Genomic DNA, 20,244 nt, shown 5'->3' on the forward strand with positions numbered 1-20,244 from the left:
CCGGGATTTGGTCTGATGACAGATTGAACAATCCAAGAAATTTTTACAGTTTCGCAAGCTTAACCCTGTACACACTTGAGGCATGTGACTTAACACTTTAAAACTTGCATGACCTAAACGCCTGTGCAACTCATGAACACAATTTTTATGGTCTGGCACGTTACCAGTTTGTGACACCCTTTCTTTACCTGCACCCATGTAGAACAGTCCATTTTTAACATGTCCCAGTGCCACTTTTTGTCCATCCTTAATCACTTGGCACTCATCCTTCTGAAACGTAACAACGTATCCTTCAGACGTTAGAGCGCTGACAGAAAGGAGACAAAAATCTAAATCTGGAACATACAGAACCTGTTCACACTCCTTTTGCAGACATGGAACGTAGCAACAGCCAATTCCTTCCACCCTCGACGTTCGTCCATCTGCAAGCGTGATTGACTTCACCTTGCTTGGTTCCAACTTCCGAAACGCCTCTGGATTATTAGAAATTGTTCTGGACGACGCAGAATCAATCAGCCAAACCTCTTGGGCCTCGTTACACCTCACTGTGGCTGAGACAAATGCATTCGAGCATTCCTTCTCCTCTCCAGCCTGTGTAACTCCCTTCTTCCTTTTTTTACAGAAGCGTTTGATATGGCCCGGCTGTTTACAAAAATAACACTTTCTTACTGCAACTGCGGCTCTCTCCACACTGTTGCCTTGGAAACTCTTATCTTTCTGCATTCTTTCTCCGCTGCCAAGGGCTGACTGCTTAACCCTTTCCTGGCAGTTTTCCTCCTTCCTGGAAAGACGCCGTTTCTCTTCTTGGAGCAAACGACCCGTCAAGTAATGAAGAGTGAGTTCATCAGTCTTCATACTTTCCAGACTGGTTGTCAGAACGTCCCAGCTTTGAGGCAACGACCCCAAAATCAGGTAGCACTTATGCTCTTCCGTAAAAACGATTCCGACCTCCTGCAACTAGACAAATAGAGATCTCACCTGTTGGAGATGATTTGCCAAACTTCCAGCCTCCTCCAACTTTAACCGATACAGCTCTCTGGTGAGGCTCAGCCGTGTGCTTGCCGACGCACGCACATAAATCTGTCTCAGCGCATTCCAGCTGTCTCTTGCCGTCTCATCTCTGTTGATATGGACAATTTGCGAGTCCTCCATACTCAAGACAATGTTTGATTTGGCCCTTTCATTCTGCTCTTTCCACACTTGTGCTTCTTGAGCAGTCTGACCAACCGGCCTCGGGACACTCACGACGTTCCAACATCTGTCCCGCTTCAAAAACATTTCCATCTTGAATGACCACGTTAAGTAATTTCTCTCATTCAGCCGTTCCACCGGAATACTGGATGCCATCTGAACCTGGGCCATCCTCACCGGCTGGGCTGGAGCGCGACTCACACTGGATACAGACCCGTCTGAGCTCGATGAACTGCCTGAGCTCGACTCCGTCTTTCCCTCCAGCGTTCCTTTGCTCTCAAGCTTTCCAGCAACCAAAAATTATGCCTTCCAGACTTTCTCTGGGCGCATAACCTATCGGGGTAATTGCTTACCCAAAAATATATAGCAGAGTGCAAATAGCAGCAGCGTAGAGTCTGGAAATGGTTTCAGCTTGAATTTAGGAACAAAAAGAAGCACTCACGGTCTTTGGTCAGTAAGAAGCTTTACTGACACTAAATTACTTACAGAATAAATGGTCATATATACAGTCCTTTCACCAACAGTACAGCAACACAACGTAGCAGTATAACATCAGCAGTCTGATAATGTCAGCAGTAAGTTCCAGCAGTAAGTTCCAGCAGTAAGTTCCAGCAGTAAGAAGCCATACAACATGGACTTCTTAAATACACTTTTCTCCTTGGCCCAATTAACCAATAGTCTCTTCATCTTGTACATCTCGTACCGCACGTAGGCCAGGGAAGAATCTGCTTCATACTGGACTTCTCCTGGCAGAGACAATCTGGCCAAGGACATCTTTTTAACTCTTTAGAGTCCTTTTCCTTCTGTGGGTAAAAACCTAACCCCAACACCCTTTCATTTTTAACTACAGAAAAAATACAATTTACATTTCATTACATTTCACCTGTAAGAAATCAACTTTACATGTTTACAACAATCCCAACATTGTGTACATTTCTCTGTGTTTTACATTTCCCAGAGACTTATTTATATGTAAGCTTTTCTTTTCTTCTTCTTCCAAGCAATGTTGAAAAACTTTGTGCTTTGGGGCGTTGAATTACTTTGCAATCTTCCAACTTGCAAACTTTCAGCAATTTAAAACTTTCTGCTTCTGGCTTTTTAGGTAATTTCCTTTGGAAACTTTTCTACCTCTACACCAAGGTAACACCTAACTTTCCCCAGAGACTTCAGTTTCAACCCTTCCTGCAGCTTTGGGCTGAGTTTTCTTGAATGTGGTCTTGGGAACTCCCTGCCACCAGTAGACGAACCACTAGCTCCACAATCATGTACTCTTTTGCTTGCCCCTTTGCATACAGACACGTGTGTTTGAAAACACCCCCTTTCAGTTTTCGCTGCCTGAAAACACTTTTCTTGCTCTTGTTCAGGCAATTTTAACACACCACTGTAACTCTCAGGTTCAGACTTCACATAACAAACACTGAATTCATCTGAAAACTTTAAAGGTGGAATTCCTTTGTTTTTTCTTTGTGAACGACGAGGTACACTGGAAATTTCTTCCTCCCTTTCATTTCCCTCCTCCCTTCTGCTTTTGGGAGTGGAAACACTTTTCTCAGAGATGTGAGGGCTCTGAGAAGTTAACCCCTGAGTTACTGTTTTTTCCTGGTTGTTCACGGTTTCTAACAGAACTTGGGAACCTTGTATCCTGTCCCAACCTGCCTCCTGAAAAGTAGCAGACCTAGAAACAACCACCTTCCCATGACTTAGGGAAAAACGCCAAGATTTGGATTGCATGCCAGAATAACCCACAAAACGTAATTTCACAGACTTGGTTTCACCTTTAGACCTTTTGGACTTTGGGATATGCACGTATGCCCAAGACCCCCATGTTCTCAAGTGAGACAAATCTGGCTTTGAACCAAAAAGTAAACAGTAAGGCGAACTGCCTGTAACCCTGCTCCAGGTTCTATTACACAGATAGTTTGCGGTTAAAAATGCTTCTCCCCACAAATCTTGCTCAGCGTTTGCATCAGCCATGAGAGAATCTTTCTTCATTTGAAGTACTCCAATTCTTCTCTCAACTGACCCATTTTGAAAAGGAGTTTGGGGATCTATTAACCTGTGTGTGATTCCTGTTTTCTTAAACCACTCACAGAACCCTCCAGAAACAAACTCACCCCCACGGTCCGACTGCACAGAAATAATGGGCTTGTTAAAGAACTTTTCCGCCCAAGTTTTCCAATCCCTAAATGTTTCAAAAGCTTCTGATTTTCGCTTCAGTAAATAACACCAACTAAAGCGTGTGTAATCATCCAGAATTACAAGCACGTAACTGGATCCCCCTTGTGTAGGCGTGAATGGCCCTACCAAGTCAATAAACACCAATTCAAAAGGCTTTTGTGACACCCTGTCACTTTTCCTGCAGATGTTCTGCACCCGGGATTTGGTCTGATGACAGATTGAACAATCCAAGAAATTTTTACAGTTTCGCAAGCTTAACCCTGTACACACTTGAGGCATGTGACTTAACACTTTAAAACTTGCATGACCTAAACGCCTGTGCAACTCATGAACACAATTTTTATGGTCTGGCACGTTACCAGTTTGTGACACCCTTTCTTTACCTGCACCCATGTAGAACAGTCCATTTTTAACATGTCCCAGTGCCACTTTTTGTCCATCCTTAATCACTTGGCACTCATCCTTCTGAAACGTAACAACGTATCCTTCAGACGTTAGAGCGCTGACAGAAAGGAGACAAAAATCTAAATCTGGAACATACAGAACCTGTTCACACTCCTTTTGCAGACATGGAACGTAGCAACAGCCAATTCCTTCCACCCTCGACGTTCGTCCATCTGCAAGCGTGATTGACTTCACCTTGCTTGGTTCCAACTTCCGAAACGCCTCTGGATTATTAGAAATTGTTCTGGACGACGCAGAATCAATCAGCCAAACCTCTTGGGCCTCGTTACACCTCACTGTGGCTGAGACAAATGCATTCGAGCATTCCTTCTCCTCTCCAGCCTGTGTAACTCCCTTCTTCCTTTTTTTACAGAAGCGTTTGATATGGCCCGGCTGTTTACAAAAATAACACTTTCTTACTGCAACTGCGGCTCTCTCCACACTGTTGCCTTGGAAACTCTTATCTTTCTGCATTCTTTCTCCGCTGCCAAGGGCTGACTGCTTAACCCTTTCCTGGCAGTTTTCCTCCTTCCTGGAAAGACGCCGTTTCTCTTCTTGGAGCAAACGACCCGTCAAGTAATGAAGAGTGAGTTCATCAGTCTTCATACTTTCCAGACTGGTTGTCAGAACGTCCCAGCTTTGAGGCAACGACCCCAAAATCAGGTAGCACTTATGCTCTTCCGTAAAAACGATTCCGACCTCCTGCAACTAGACAAATAGAGATCTCACCTGTTGGAGATGATTTGCCAAACTTCCAGCCTCCTCCAACTTTAACCGATACAGCTCTCTGGTGAGGCTCAGCCGTGTGCTTGCCGACGCACGCACATAAATCTGTCTCAGCGCATTCCAGCTGTCTCTTGCCGTCTCATCTCTGTTGATATGGACAATTTGCGAGTCCTCCATACTCAAGACAATGTTTGATTTGGCCCTTTCATTCTGCTCTTTCCACACTTGTGCTTCTTGAGCAGTCTGACCAACCGGCCTCGGGACACTCACGACGTTCCAACATCTGTCCCGCTTCAAAAACATTTCCATCTTGAATGACCACGTTAAGTAATTTCTCTCATTCAGCCGTTCCACCGGAATACTGGATGCCATCTGAACCTGGGCCATCCTCACCGGCTGGGCTGGAGCGCGACTCACACTGGATACAGACCCGTCTGAGCTCGATGAACTGCCTGAGCTCGACTCCGTCTTTCCCTCCAGCGTTCCTTTGCTCTCAAGCTTTCCAGCAACCAAAAATTATGCCTTCCAGACTTTCTCTGGGCGCATAACCTATCGGGGTAATTGCTTACCCAAAAATATATAGCAGAGTGCAAATAGCAGCAGCGTAGAGTCTGGAAATGGTTTCAGCTTGAATTTAGGAACAAAAAGAAGCACTCACGGTCTTTGGTCAGTAAGAAGCTTTACTGACACTAAATTACTTACAGAATAAATGGTCATATATACAGTCCTTTCACCAACAGTACAGCAACACAACGTAGCAGTATAACATCAGCAGTCTGATAATGTCAGCAGTAAGTTCCAGCAGTAAGTTCCAGCAGTAAGTTCCAGCAGTAAGAAGCCATACAACATGGACTTCTTAAATACACTTTTCTCCTTGGCCCAATTAACCAATAGTCTCTTCATCTTGTACATCTCGTACCGCACGTAGGCCAGGGAAGAATCTGCTTCATACTGGACTTCTCCTGGCAGAGACAATCTGGCCAAGGACATCTTTTTAACTCTTTAGAGTCCTTTTCCTTCTGTGGGTAAAAACCTAACCCCAACACCCTTTCATTTTTAACTACAGAAAAAATACAATTTACATTTCATTACATTTCACCTGTAAGAAATCAACTTTACATGTTTACAACAATCCCAACATTGTGTACATTTCTCTGTGTTTTACATTTCCCAGAGACTTATTTATATGTAAGCTTTTCTTTTCTTCTTCTTCCAAGCAATGTTGAAAAACTTTGTGCTTTGGGGCGTTGAATTACTTTGCAATCTTCCAACTTGCAAACTTTCAGCAATTTAAAACTTTCTGCTTCTGGCTTTTTAGGTAATTTCCTTTGGAAACTTTTCTACCTCTACACCAAGGTAACACCTAACTTTCCCCAGAGACTTCAGTTTCAACCCTTCCTGCAGCTTTGGGCTGAGTTTTCTTGAATGTGGTCTTGGGAACTCCCTGCCACCAGTAGACGAACCACTAGCTCCACAATCATGTACTCTTTTGCTTGCCCCTTTGCATACAGACACGTGTGTTTGAAAACACCCCCTTTCAGTTTTCGCTGCCTGAAAACACTTTTCTTGCTCTTGTTCAGGCAATTTTAACACACCACTGTAACTCTCAGGTTCAGACTTCACATAACAAACACTGAATTCATCTGAAAACTTTAAAGGTGGAATTCCTTTGTTTTTTCTTTGTGAACGACGAGGTACACTGGAAATTTCTTCCTCCCTTTCATTTCCCTCCTCCCTTCTGCTTTTGGGAGTGGAAACACTTTTCTCAGAGATGTGAGGGCTCTGAGAAGTTAACCCCTGAGTTACTGTTTTTTCCTGGTTGTTCACGGTTTCTAACAGAACTTGGGAACCTTGTATCCTGTCCCAACCTGCCTCCTGAAAAGTAGCAGACCTAGAAACAACCACCTTCCCATGACTTAGGGAAAAACGCCAAGATTTGGATTGCATGCCAGAATAACCCACAAAACGTAATTTCACAGACTTGGTTTCACCTTTAGACCTTTTGGACTTTGGGATATGCACGTATGCCCAAGACCCCCATGTTCTCAAGTGAGACAAATCTGGCTTTGAACCAAAAAGTAAACAGTAAGGCGAACTGCCTGTAACCCTGCTCCAGGTTCTATTACACAGATAGTTTGCGGTTAAAAATGCTTCTCCCCACAAATCTTGCTCAGCGTTTGCATCAGCCATGAGAGAATCTTTCTTCATTTGAAGTACTCCAATTCTTCTCTCAACTGACCCATTTTGAAAAGGAGTTTGGGGATCTATTAACCTGTGTGTGATTCCTGTTTTCTTAAACCACTCACAGAACCCTCCAGAAACAAACTCACCCCCACGGTCCGACTGCACAGAAATAATGGGCTTGTTAAAGAACTTTTCCGCCCAAGTTTTCCAATCCCTAAATGTTTCAAAAGCTTCTGATTTTCGCTTCAGTAAATAACACCAACTAAAGCGTGTGTAATCATCCAGAATTACAAGCACGTAACTGGATCCCCCTTGTGTAGGCGTGAATGGCCCTACCAAGTCAATAAACACCAATTCAAAAGGCTTTTGTGACACCCTGTCACTTTTCCTGCAGATGTTCTGCACCCGGGATTTGGTCTGATGACAGATTGAACAATCCAAGAAATTTTTACAGTTTCGCAAGCTTAACCCTGTACACACTTGAGGCATGTGACTTAACACTTTAAAACTTGCATGACCTAAACGCCTGTGCAACTCATGAACACAATTTTTATGGTCTGGCACGTTACCAGTTTGTGACACCCTTTCTTTACCTGCACCCATGTAGAACAGTCCATTTTTAACATGTCCCAGTGCCACTTTTTGTCCATCCTTAATCACTTGGCACTCATCCTTCTGAAACGTAACAACGTATCCTTCAGACGTTAGAGCGCTGACAGAAAGGAGACAAAAATCTAAATCTGGAACATACAGAACCTGTTCACACTCCTTTTGCAGACATGGAACGTAGCAACAGCCAATTCCTTCCACCCTCGACGTTCGTCCATCTGCAAGCGTGATTGACTTCACCTTGCTTGGTTCCAACTTCCGAAACGCCTCTGGATTATTAGAAATTGTTCTGGACGACGCAGAATCAATCAGCCAAACCTCTTGGGCCTCGTTACACCTCACTGTGGCTGAGACAAATGCATTCGAGCATTCCTTCTCCTCTCCAGCCTGTGTAACTCCCTTCTTCCTTTTTTTACAGAAGCGTTTGATATGGCCCGGCTGTTTACAAAAATAACACTTTCTTACTGCAACTGCGGCTCTCTCCACACTGTTGCCTTGGAAACTCTTATCTTTCTGCATTCTTTCTCCGCTGCCAAGGGCTGACTGCTTAACCCTTTCCTGGCAGTTTTCCTCCTTCCTGGAAAGACGCCGTTTCTCTTCTTGGAGCAAACGACCCGTCAAGTAATGAAGAGTGAGTTCATCAGTCTTCATACTTTCCAGACTGGTTGTCAGAACGTCCCAGCTTTGAGGCAACGACCCCAAAATCAGGTAGCACTTATGCTCTTCCGTAAAAACGATTCCGACCTCCTGCAACTAGACAAATAGAGATCTCACCTGTTGGAGATGATTTGCCAAACTTCCAGCCTCCTCCAACTTTAACCGATACAGCTCTCTGGTGAGGCTCAGCCGTGTGCTTGCCGACGCACGCACATAAATCTGTCTCAGCGCATTCCAGCTGTCTCTTGCCGTCTCATCTCTGTTGATATGGACAATTTGCGAGTCCTCCATACTCAAGACAATGTTTGATTTGGCCCTTTCATTCTGCTCTTTCCACACTTGTGCTTCTTGAGCAGTCTGACCAACCGGCCTCGGGACACTCACGACGTTCCAACATCTGTCCCGCTTCAAAAACATTTCCATCTTGAATGACCACGTTAAGTAATTTCTCTCATTCAGCCGTTCCACCGGAATACTGGATGCCATCTGAACCTGGGCCATCCTCACCGGCTGGGCTGGAGCGCGACTCACACTGGATACAGACCCGTCTGAGCTCGATGAACTGCCTGAGCTCGACTCCGTCTTTCCCTCCAGCGTTCCTTTGCTCTCAAGCTTTCCAGCAACCAAAAATTATGCCTTCCAGACTTTCTCTGGGCGCATAACCTATCGGGGTAATTGCTTACCCAAAAATATATAGCAGAGTGCAAATAGCAGCAGCGTAGAGTCTGGAAATGGTTTCAGCTTGAATTTAGGAACAAAAAGAAGCACTCACGGTCTTTGGTCAGTAAGAAGCTTTACTGACACTAAATTACTTACAGAATAAATGGTCATATATACAGTCCTTTCACCAACAGTACAGCAACACAACGTAGCAGTATAACATCAGCAGTCTGATAATGTCAGCAGTAAGTTCCAGCAGTAAGTTCCAGCAGTAAGTTCCAGCAGTAAGAAGCCATACAACATGGACTTCTTAAATACACTTTTCTCCTTGGCCCAATTAACCAATAGTCTCTTCATCTTGTACATCTCGTACCGCACGTAGGCCAGGGAAGAATCTGCTTCATACTGGACTTCTCCTGGCAGAGACAATCTGGCCAAGGACATCTTTTTAACTCTTTAGAGTCCTTTTCCTTCTGTGGGTAAAAACCTAACCCCAACACTCCTTTGCTGGAGAAGTAAAGTGGTAGATCCCCCCTTTATGGAATTCATCAAAAAACATGAGATTTTACTTCTTCAAGGACATGGGCCAAAGAGGATCTATCTATAAATGGCTTTGCCTCCTACTCTTTAGAAGCAACTCCTAGTAACAAAGGTGGGTGGCCCAAAGGAGGACTGGGTATTCTAATAGCTACAAGCATCAGGGCCTCCCTATCGAGATTGGAGCCCCTGTCTTATTTGGCCACCGCGTTGATTCTAAAGTGTAATGTATATATGCCACCACATAGGGAAAAGCAATTGGTTAAAGAAGATTGGTTAAAGTTGGAGGAGTATATCAATAAGCTGACAGATTTGTATCCTGAAGCCTCGGTGATCTTGGCGGGTGATCTTAATGCTCGAACTGGTCAGAATGATGCTGCCTTGTATGCCCATTTCCATGAACACCAACCTGCAACAGAGGAGGCCCACCCCCTGCCTGATAGGCAATAAGGATAAGGGTTGTAATTACACCGGCTTATGCCTTATGAAAATGATAGACTTGATTTAGTCATTTTGAATGGCGGTGTAAAGGGTGATATGAACGGGGAATTTACCTTCCTGTCTAGTTTGGGTACATCAACGAACGATTATATCATAGTCTCTTATAATTTGTTAAATAGGGCGACTGGGCTCAAGGTGGGTAACCGTGTTGAGAGTGACCACCTACCCTTAGTGCTATCCCTAAACCTGAGAAACCTTAATGTGCACGCCGATCCCAGTTTTCCAATGATTGCAGAGGGAGAAATGAGATCCTCACGGATTAGGTGGTCTGCGAAAAAGCAGTATCATTATTCCAAGTATTGATCTCCTCCCTTCAAAATTGCTTGAAGCATAAAAAGGGTAAACAACAACTCTCCTTGTCCAATAAATCTAAAAGGTGGTTTGAGCAAGACTGCATTGCTTTAAAACACCTCTTAGTTAAAAAAAAATACAGGCAGTACAGGGAACAAAATCTTCCAGTACTTCCTAAGGAATGGTTTGAGCACAAATGGAGATATAAAGCTCTGATTAAAGAGAAAAAGAAGCGAGCCCAAAAGGAAGCATGGCAGAGTTTAATAGACGCATCGAGGGCGGGTGATTCAGCCACCTTTTGGAAAGTTATCTCGAGGGGTTGGCCAAATATAACAGCTAGACCGGAGTATCTTATCCCTGCTAAAGTTTGGGAATCCCATTTCTAGACTATGTATGCAAGTGGGCAAGTCTCCCGACAGTTTCCAAGAGCTTTAATTAATAGTGCTCCCGAGTAGCCCCCCTGTATCTGTTTCTGAAATAAATAACCCTATCCTGAAACTGAAACAGGGAAAAGCACCAGGTGGAGACAACATCCCTCCAGAACTGCTTAAAGCCAACAAAGAGTGGTGGGCGCCAGTTTGGGCAGCCCTATTCACTTACATCGATCGTTCGGCTTGCATCCCAGAAGATTGGGGGCTTGCCATTATCATCCCAATATACAAAGAAGGGAAAAGATCGGACCCTGCAAATTACAGACCCATCAGCCTTTTAAGTATAATCAGTAAATTGTATGCCAGCCATCTTCATGAAAAACTAGTTATGTGGCTGGATCAAGAAAACATTCTAGAAGACGAACGGGCAGGATTTAGGTCTGGGCGATCTACTATTGACCAAGGCTTGGTTCTCCAACACCTGGTTGAAAAATATGCATCAAAAGTTAGAGGAGCTCTCTATGCAGCCTTTATTGATTTCAAATCGGCCTTTGACCGAATTTCAAGAGAGAGGTTATGGGGAAAATTTGAGGATACAAATATTGATAGACGTCTCTTAACTCTCATACGCTGCTTATATGAGAACACTTATCTTTGGATAAGTTGTGATCGGGTGGGACACCTAACTGATCAAATCCCAACTTTTAATGGATTAAAGCAAGGCTGTATACTTGCACCTACTCTATTTAATTTCTATATCAATTCATTAGTTAAAAGTGTGAGGGAGGTATGTTCCCATCCCCCAAAATTGGCAAATAAGCCCTTGACAGTACTTCTGTATGCCGACGATGCTGTGCTGCTTTCCTTAACAAGTGTAGGACTAAGACGTCTTTTAAAAGCGTTAGATCTCTATTGTAAAAATGAATTACTGTTGATTAACCATCTTAAATCTAAGGTTAATGGTTTTTTCCAGAAGAAGGTAAAAGCATAAATGGCAGATTAACAACCATCCCATTGAACAAGTTTCATCCTTTAGATACTTGGGTAGAACATTTCATTCTTCTGGCTTATGGAGTTTGCAAACTAAAAATGCAATTGAGAATGCACAGAGAAGCATCAAGGCTCTCCTCTACTTTTTCTATACGAAAGGAGGCCAATATATTCCCTCAGCCATTCAAGTTTTCAAGGCGAAGGCCATCTCCCAGATGTTATATGGATCACAGTTGTGTGCATACAAAAGTTTTGCCCCCTTTGAAGTCACTCAGACTACGTTTTTGTGTTCAGTGTTGGGAGTCCCAAGTTGTGTCCCAAATGTAATTGTCCGTTTAGAGACAGGGCAAATTTCTATTGAGGCCCGTATATGGATCCTTAGGATTCATTACTGGCTGAAGCTGATTTTTGCCCCACAGACATTGATACATTCCAGACAAAATGGAAAACTACGCTATATGAAAAACGGAGAGTTCTGGGTGTCTCACCAAAAGCCCTAGTTGCTCTTGGTTATAAAAAAGCTAAAATGACAATTCAACAACGTATTTGGGATACGGAATTGCAAAACCATTTGAGTTTGGCTTCAAGGTATCCTGAATTTAGAGAGAATGGGAGGATATTTGCTTATGCAAAATATCTGGTGGACTTGAATATTCCTAAATTCAGGAAAGCTTTCACTCTGGCCAGGTTTAATGTTCTACCTTCAACCCTTTTGGATAGAAGGTTTGGAAATGGACCCTACCAAGAACGGGTATGTCCCTGTGAGATGGGTAAAGTGGAAACAGAAGGCCACGTTCTGCTGTATTGTTCCTTTTATCAAGATTTGCGCCAAACATTTATAACCTCTATCGTGCAGCGAACTCCCGATAGATCAGATGAATATTACATAAAACATCTTCTATCGGATCAGAATCCTCAGGTTACTCTAAAAGTGGCCAGTCTTTGTGCGGCTGCCATAAGCCGACGGAAATTGATGTTGAAGAATTTTATTGTACCTTAGACTTAGGCTGAGACTGCCGTGTTTTTTGTATTTTATGTATGTATTTTATTGTATATTGGGGATTTTAATATTATTGTGATGTTTCCTGCTGTGCTGGTCAATGACCGAAATAAACAAACATTCAACATTCACATTTTCATCAGCAAGCAAGGGGTGCTACTCAAAAACCCCTAGGAAGTGGAAGAAGCAACAGTTAGGCCTTAAGGAGAGTTTAGTAGCCATTCAAATGATGTTGGTGCCAAAAGCATTTTTTTTTCTATTTCAAACATTGCCGGTTTGGATCACTGAAAGCCCACCACAACATTGGCAGAAACAATTCAAAGTAGCAATATGGGAAGGGTGGGTGGGGAATGCCTGGGCTCGGCATGTTGTTGTGAGACCAACCAACCCCACCATAGAAATCCCTCGATGGAAGATTGAGGGAATAATTTTTTAATTATTTCAAAAATCACAGACATCCATACCACAAGAACATTACATAGAGTGCAAACAAAAATACAAACAAAAATACAATTAAAAAATCATCTAAGGTTAAGGTGTACTTTCGGATTTCTTCATATTAGTAATGCGGACAATCTTTTCTCGTTCCTCCATTACATTTAACACAGTAAACAAATTCATTTCTTTCTTCTATCTTAACTATGTCTCCACAGACAAATACATCATTTCTCTCGGTTTCTTGCAAAAACGCTATCAGAGGTTTCCATTCAGATATAAACGTGGATGTGGACTTTTCTCTCGTTATCGATGTGAGTTTTGCCATCTCTGCCAACTCCAACATCTTCAACATCCATCCATTCATTCATTGTTGGTGAATGTTCAGCTCCCATTTCTGTGCACACAACGCTCTCGCAGCCGTTGTCATATATAGAAATAAAGTCCCCCCTTCTCTTTCAGCTGAACCATTAGTCCCAGTAGGAAGGCTCCTGTTTCATTTGTATGTTCGTCTTGAGAATTTTTTTGAATTCAAGAGTGTATTTGTATCCAGAATGCTTTGGCTTTTTTACAAGTCTACCAAAGATGATAAAAGGTTCCTCCTCTTCCTAATTTCCAACAGTTTCCCAAGGCACTCTTATGCATTTTAGCCAACATTACAGGATTATTATTATTATTATTTATTTATTTATATAGCACCATCAATGTACATGGTGCTGTACAGATAACACAGTAAATAGCAAGACCCTGCCGCATAGGCTTACAATCGAATAAGTTGTAGTAAACAATAAAGAGGGAAGGAGAGTGCGAACAGGCACAGGGAAGTGTAAACAGGCACCGGGTAGGGTGAAGCTAACAGTATAGAGTCAGAACAAACTCAATATTTGAAGGCTATAGGGAAAAGAAAAGTTTTTAGCTGAGTTTTAAAAGCAGTGATTGAGTTTGTAGTTCTCAAGTGTTCTGGAAGAGCGTTCCAGGTGTAAGGGGCAGCAGAAGAAAAAGGACGAAGCCGAGTAAGGGAAGTGGAGGTCCTTGGGCAGGCGAGAAGCATGGCATCAGAGGAGCGGAGAGCCCGAGCGGGGCGATAGTGTGAGATGAGAGAGGAGAGATAGGCAGGAGCAAGACAGTGAAGAGCTTTGAAGGTCAGCAGGAGAAGTTTATATTGGATTCTGGAGTGAATTGGAAGCCAATGAAGAGATTTCAGAAGTGGAGTGACATGGTCAGAGCGGCGGGCCAAGAAGATGATCTTAGCGGCAGAGTGGTGGACAGAGACCAGCGGACTGATGTGAGACGAAGGCAGGCCAGAGAGAAGAAGGTTGCAGTAGTCCAACCGAGAGAGACATATACCTGTACAGGAGACATATACCATCTGCACATCATCTTATAAAAATTCTCATTAAGTCTTGAACATAATGTAAATTTCAAACTCCCCCCCAATATTCTCCCACTGTTCCATTGAAACATTGTATCCAAAGTTTAGAGCCCATTTCATCATACAGTCTTTCACCTGCTCATCCTCCGTCTCGTACTTTAATAAAAGTTTAAAAGTTTATATATCTTTGAGATAACATGTTCATCATTTGGACATAATGTCATTTCAAATTCAGATTTTGATTGCTCAAACCCACCATTCTTTTGTCTATTTTAAACCTTTCCATGACTTGTGCACAAGGAAACCTAATTTGTACATACCAAAACACGTATGACCATCCTTAAGCAGTTCCTCCCTTGATTTTAACTTATATTCATCTTGTGACATTTGTAATACAACATTATATGTCAACCATTTAGGCATACTTGTCAATTCCCTTCTATAAATAGCCCCCTGGGCTGATACCCAAAGTGGTATTTTCTGACAGAACCTTGGTTTATATTTGTCCCATATTCTTAAAAAAGCACATTTTAGGTTATGATGACTAAATTCTACGTTAACCTTGGCTTTATCGTACCACAAATAGCCATGCCATCCAAATCTTAATTCGTGTCCTTCCAGTTCCAACAGTCTCCTATTTTTCAGCAACACCCAATCTTTCATCCACATTAAACAGCAGTCTGAGAAATACACTTTGAGGTCTGGTAGGCGCAGCCCTCCTCTTTCTTTTGCATCCTGCAATATTTTAATTTTAACTCTTGGCTTTTTTGATTGCCGTATAAATGTAGATCTCTCTCTCTCTGTCACTGCTCAAATGGTAAATCCAATGTTACAATAGGTATTGTTTGAAACAAAAATAACATTCTAGGCAAAACATTCATTTTAATTGTTGCAATTTTCCCCAAAAGTGACAGTTGAACCTTTTCCCTTCTTGCAAAATATTTTTTTAACTCCATTCCAAACCTTAACATAATTATTATGAAATAACATACAATTCATCTTTGTCAAAACAATTCCCAAATATTTTACCTTCTTTTCAAGTTGAAAACCTGTCTTTTTTATCAAAATTTCGATATCCTTTAAAGGATCTTCCAGAGTCAAGACCAAATCATCCGCAAAAGCCCTCAACTTATAGGTCTCTTTTTTATCTTTACTCCTCCAATTCTCTCAGCTTGTCTTATATCTGAATCCAGCAATTCCAACACTAAAATAAACAGTAGCGGTGACAGTGGGCAGCCCTGTCTTGTCCCTCTCTGTATTTCACGTGATTTCGACACATCTCCATTAATCATTATTTGTGTTTTTTGAGAGTTATGGATGGATTTCACCCACTTCATGACATTTATTCCAAAGTCCAGTTCTTCTAAGGTTCTAAGTAAAAAAATCCAACTAAAGTTGTAAAATGCTTTCTCTGCAACCACAATATTTTGCCAGATATTCCACAACATTTAAAACTGTTCTTACATTGTCTCCCATCTGTCTTTTGGGTAAGAAGCCACCTTGATCCTCATGAATGAATTTTTGTAGGACTTTCTTCAGTCTTTCCGCAAGATTGCTGTAAATAACTTATAATCATTATTTAATAGTGATATTAGGTGATTCCAAATTTCTTTGGTTCACTAAAATTCACCCCCCCCCCCATATCCCATACTGTTGATAGTTGTCGTTGAAGCACTTTAATTTGTTGAAGAACACTTGCCTTTCCAGGTGTTTTCCTCAGGTCTTCTTCTTGTGCACCTTCAGAGAAGATAGGACAAAGCACAGGCAATTCTCCTCTGATCGGTAGACAATAAGGGCAGAAAGGAGTCTCTAGCACTGGTGACCTGCAAAGTGTTCGCAATGTTCGTGTTCCTGCCTGAACTCCACATGAAGAGGAAACTCCCTGGAAAAGGGTGACAGTTAGGAGCAGAACTAGAAGGCATTCTACACCGGTGTAATCATTAGAGTTTAACAACCACTTTCAGCTACAGGAGGATGCCACTGGAGGACAGTCTGCAGAGGAAGAATTACAGGAGACACCATGCAGCACTGAACAAGACTCAGAAGGTCTCTCAAACAAGAAGAAGAGAAGAGTAGTTGTTGTGGCTAAACCTGAGAATGATTAGGGAGGGATGCTAAAAGCAATAAAAAGGCTTTCTCCAGATACGTGAATAGTAAAACACACAGGAAAGAAATGGTGGTTCAACTGCTTAACGAGGATGGGTAATTGATAACAGATGACAAAGAAAAGGCTGAAGTACTCAATTCCTACTTTGGCTCAGTCTTCTCTCAAAAGCGGGTCTATGACCCCCCTGGAAAAAGTGACGCAGAAGTTGAGGGGGCAGGATTGCAGTCTGAGAGTGATAAACAAATAGTCAAAGAACACCTAATTTCCTTGAATGAGTTCAAATCTCCAGGGCCCGATGAACTGCATCCTAGAGTAATGAAGGACCTAGTGGAAGAACTCTCAGAACCGCTGTCTATTATCTTTGCGAAATCATGGAAGACGGGTGAAGTGCCGTATGTCTGGAGGAGGGCTAACGTTGTCGCTTTTTCAAACAGGGCAAAAAGGAGGAACCTGGGAAAAGACAGACCAGTCAGTCTGACATCCATCCCTGGGAAAATTCTGGAGCAGATTATAAAGAAGTCAATCTGGAAGCATCTTGAAAACAATGCAATGATTACTAGGAGTCAACAGGGATTTGTCAAGAACAAATCCTGTCAGACTAATCTGATCTCATTGTAACCTCCCTTGTGGATTGTGAGAATGCTGTGGACATCATATATCTTGACTTCAGCAAAGCTTTTGAGAAAGTGACCCATGATATTCTGATTTAACAAAAGAGCTAAAAGTGGGCTAGATGGAACAACTATTAGGTAGATACATAGTTGGCTACAGAATCAGACTCAAAGAATGGTTATCAATGGTACCTTCTCAATCCGGGGGGAGGTTAGGAGTGGGGTACCGCAGGGCTCAGTCCTGGGCCCAGTGCTCTTCATCATATTTATTAAATGTTGAAGGAGGTGCAGGGAACGCTTATCAAATTTGCAGATGACACCAAATTGCGTGGGATAGCTAATACCCTGGAAGACAGAAACAAACTTCAAAGTGATCTTGCTAGGCTGGAGTGCTGGGCTGAAAACAACAGGATGAAATTGAAAAGGGATAAATGCCAAGTTCTACATTTAGGGAATAGAAACCAAAGGCACATTTACAAGAGGGGGGATACGTGACTCAGCAATACTACAAACGAGAAGTACCTTGGATTTGTTCTAGATCACAAGCTGAATATGAGCCAACAGTGTGATGTGGTTGCAAAAAAAGCAAATGCTATTTTGGGCTGCTTTAAAAGAAGTATAGCTTCCAAATCTCATGAGGTACTGGTTCCCCTCTATGGGGCCGTGGCTATACCACATCTTGAGTATTTCACCCAGTTCTGCGCAACACACTTCAAGAAGGATGCAGACAAGCTGGAGCGTGTTCAGAAGAGGGCAACCAGGTCTAGAAACAAGGCCCTATGAGGAGAGACTGAAAGAACTGGGCATGTTTACCCTGGAGAAGAAGATGGAGGGGAGATATGATAGCACTCCTCAATGACTTGAAAGGCTGTCACACAGAGGAGGGCCAGGATCTCTTCTCGATCCTCCCAGAGTGCAGGACACGGAATAACGGGCTCAAGTTACAGGAAGGCAGATTCCGGCTGGACATCAGGAAAAACTTCCTGACTGTTAGAGCAGTACGACACTGGAATCAGTTACCTTGGAAGGTTGTGGGCTGTCCCACACTAGAGGCCTTCAAGAGGCAGCTGGACAACCATCTGTCAGGTATGTTTTAGGGTGGATTCCTGCATTGAGCAGGGGGGTTGGACATGATGGCCCTGTAGGTCCCTTCCAACTCTACTATTTTATGATGCTATAAATACTACACTGAGCACTTATACTACTTCTCCCCAGTGTGAATTCTTTGATGCTGTTTAAGGCTTGAGCTCCGAGCAAAGTTCTTCCCACAGTTTAAGCATTTATAGGGCTTCTCCCCAGTGTGAATTCTTTGATGCAGCGTAAGGTGTGTGCTCTGAGCAAAGGTCTTCCCACACTCTATGCAATTATAGGGCTTCTCCCCAGTGTGAATTCGTTGATGCTCCTTAAGGCTGGTGCTGTGTGCAAAGGTCTTCCCGCATTCTAAGCATTTATAGGGCTTCTCTCCAGTGTGAATTACTTGATGCCGCTTAAGGTGTGTGCTCTGAGCAAAGGTCTTCCCACACTCAAAGCATTTATAGGGCTTCTCCTCAGTGTGAATTCGTTGATGCTCCTTAAGGTTTGAGCTCCGAGCAAAGTTTTTCCCACAGTTTAAGCATTTATAGGGCTTCTCCCCAGTGTGAATTCGTTGATGCAGCTTAAATCTGCTGCTGTGTGCAAAGGTCTTCCCACACTCTATGCAATTATAGGGCTTCTCCCCAGTGTGAATTCCTTGATGCAGCTTAAGGCTGGTGCTGCGTGCAAAGGTCTTCCTGCATTCTAAGCATTTATAGGGCTTCTCTCCAGTGTGAATTACTTGATGCCGCTTAAGGCTGGTGCTGTGTGCAAAGGTCTTCCCGCATTCTAAGCATTTATAGGGCTTCTCCTCAGTGTGAATTCGTTGATGCTCCTTAAGGCTTGAGCTCTGAGCAAAGTTTTTCCCACAGTTTAAGCATTTAAAGGGCTTCTCCCCAGTGTGAATTCCTTGATGCAGCTTAAGGCTGGCGCTGTGAGCAAAGCTCTTTCCGCATTCTAAGCATTTATAGGGCTTCTCCCCAGTGTGAATTCTTTGATGCAGCTTAAGGTTGGTGCTGTGTGCAAAGGTCTTCCCGCATTCTAAGCATTTATAGGGCTTCTCTCCAGTGTGAATTACTTGATGCCGCTTAAGGTTTGTGCTCTGAGCAAAGGTCTTCCCACACTCAAAGCATTTATAGGGCTTCTCCCCAGTGTGAATTCCTTGATGCAGCTTAAGGCTTGAGCTCCAAGCAAAGTTCTTCCCACAGTTTAAGCATTTATAGGGCTTCTCCCCAGTGTGAATTCTTTGATGCAGCTTAAGGCTGGTGCTCTGAGCAAAGGTCTTCCCACACTCAAAGCATTTATAGGGCTTCTCCCCAGTGTGAATTCCTTGATGCAGCTTAAAGCTGCTGCTGTGTGCAAAGGTCTTTCCACACTCTATGCAATTATAGGGCTTCTCCCCAGTGTGAATTCCTTGATGAAGCTTAAGTTGTGAGTTGAAAGAGAATTGTTTTTCACACACTAAGCACTGAAACCTTTGATATTTGTTAGAATGAATCTTCTGAGTTTTACTTTGTTTCTTCCTTTTACAAATGTTCTTTTTACTTGTTGCTTCTAGTATTGGAGTTACACAGACGTCTGATCCTTCAAAAGAAATGGATTCGTTTCTCCTTTTCTCTTCAGTTTCAGTTTTCCTTCTCTGGTGTGGGCCATTTTTCTTGCTCTCCCTGTGATCACCTGCAAGTATAAACACAGAAATAGTCTTGGAACAAAACAAACGGTTGCTGATTTCATTCACAGGATAAAAAAAATAATAACTGGTGAGGCAGATCCTTCTAAAGATATTAAATATCCCGATGATCAATAGAACGGAGAACTAGACTGCCATACAATGCTTTCATTTATATGGAATAACTCATATAAAGTAGTTGAGAGAATAAATGAACAACATAAAATACTGTAAAAATGAAAGACACTTAAAATCTGCCATTTTCTCCTAGCTAATCATTTAACTGGGAACTGGAAAGTGGGAATTCAACCCTAATGGTTATTTTCAATGTCTACTTATATCTTAAAATGAAAAGCAAACTGTCCAGAGCTGTCTTCTGAAAAGGCTTAACTCTCCTCTCCTCCATGGAGATCATTAAAATAATATCTGTAACATCTTCAATATTATGCAGATGCAATTACAGCAACAAAGTAAGATTGGTTGGCAGCCATCTCTGCCACAGAGCAAGTCCATCAATGGGCTTTTCTCAATGTTTTGTCAGGTCTTCGGAGTCAATGACATTTGTATTCTGCACTGACACAAAGAACGAAGAGCTGAAATTCCACCTTCCAGGATCTGGCAGGAAGGCAGAGAGGGAGCC

General features: G+C 42.7%; 1 protein-coding gene across 1 annotated transcript in view; it reads right to left on the minus strand.

The window, feature by feature from the left end:
• Positions 1–20,244, minus strand: part of LOC134396269 (uncharacterized) — a 298,553-nt gene that overhangs the window by 278,159 nt on the left and 150 nt on the right. Inside the window, 1 exon segment of the mRNA XM_063122689.1 lies at positions 18,145–19,612. Within this exon segment, the coding sequence (XP_062978759.1) occupies positions 18,145–19,612 (1,468 nt within the window).

The sequence above is a fragment of the Elgaria multicarinata genome, chromosome 3, assembly GCF_023053635.1.
Source record: "Elgaria multicarinata webbii isolate HBS135686 ecotype San Diego chromosome 3, rElgMul1.1.pri, whole genome shotgun sequence".
NCBI lineage: Eukaryota > Metazoa > Chordata > Lepidosauria > Squamata > Anguidae > Elgaria > Elgaria multicarinata.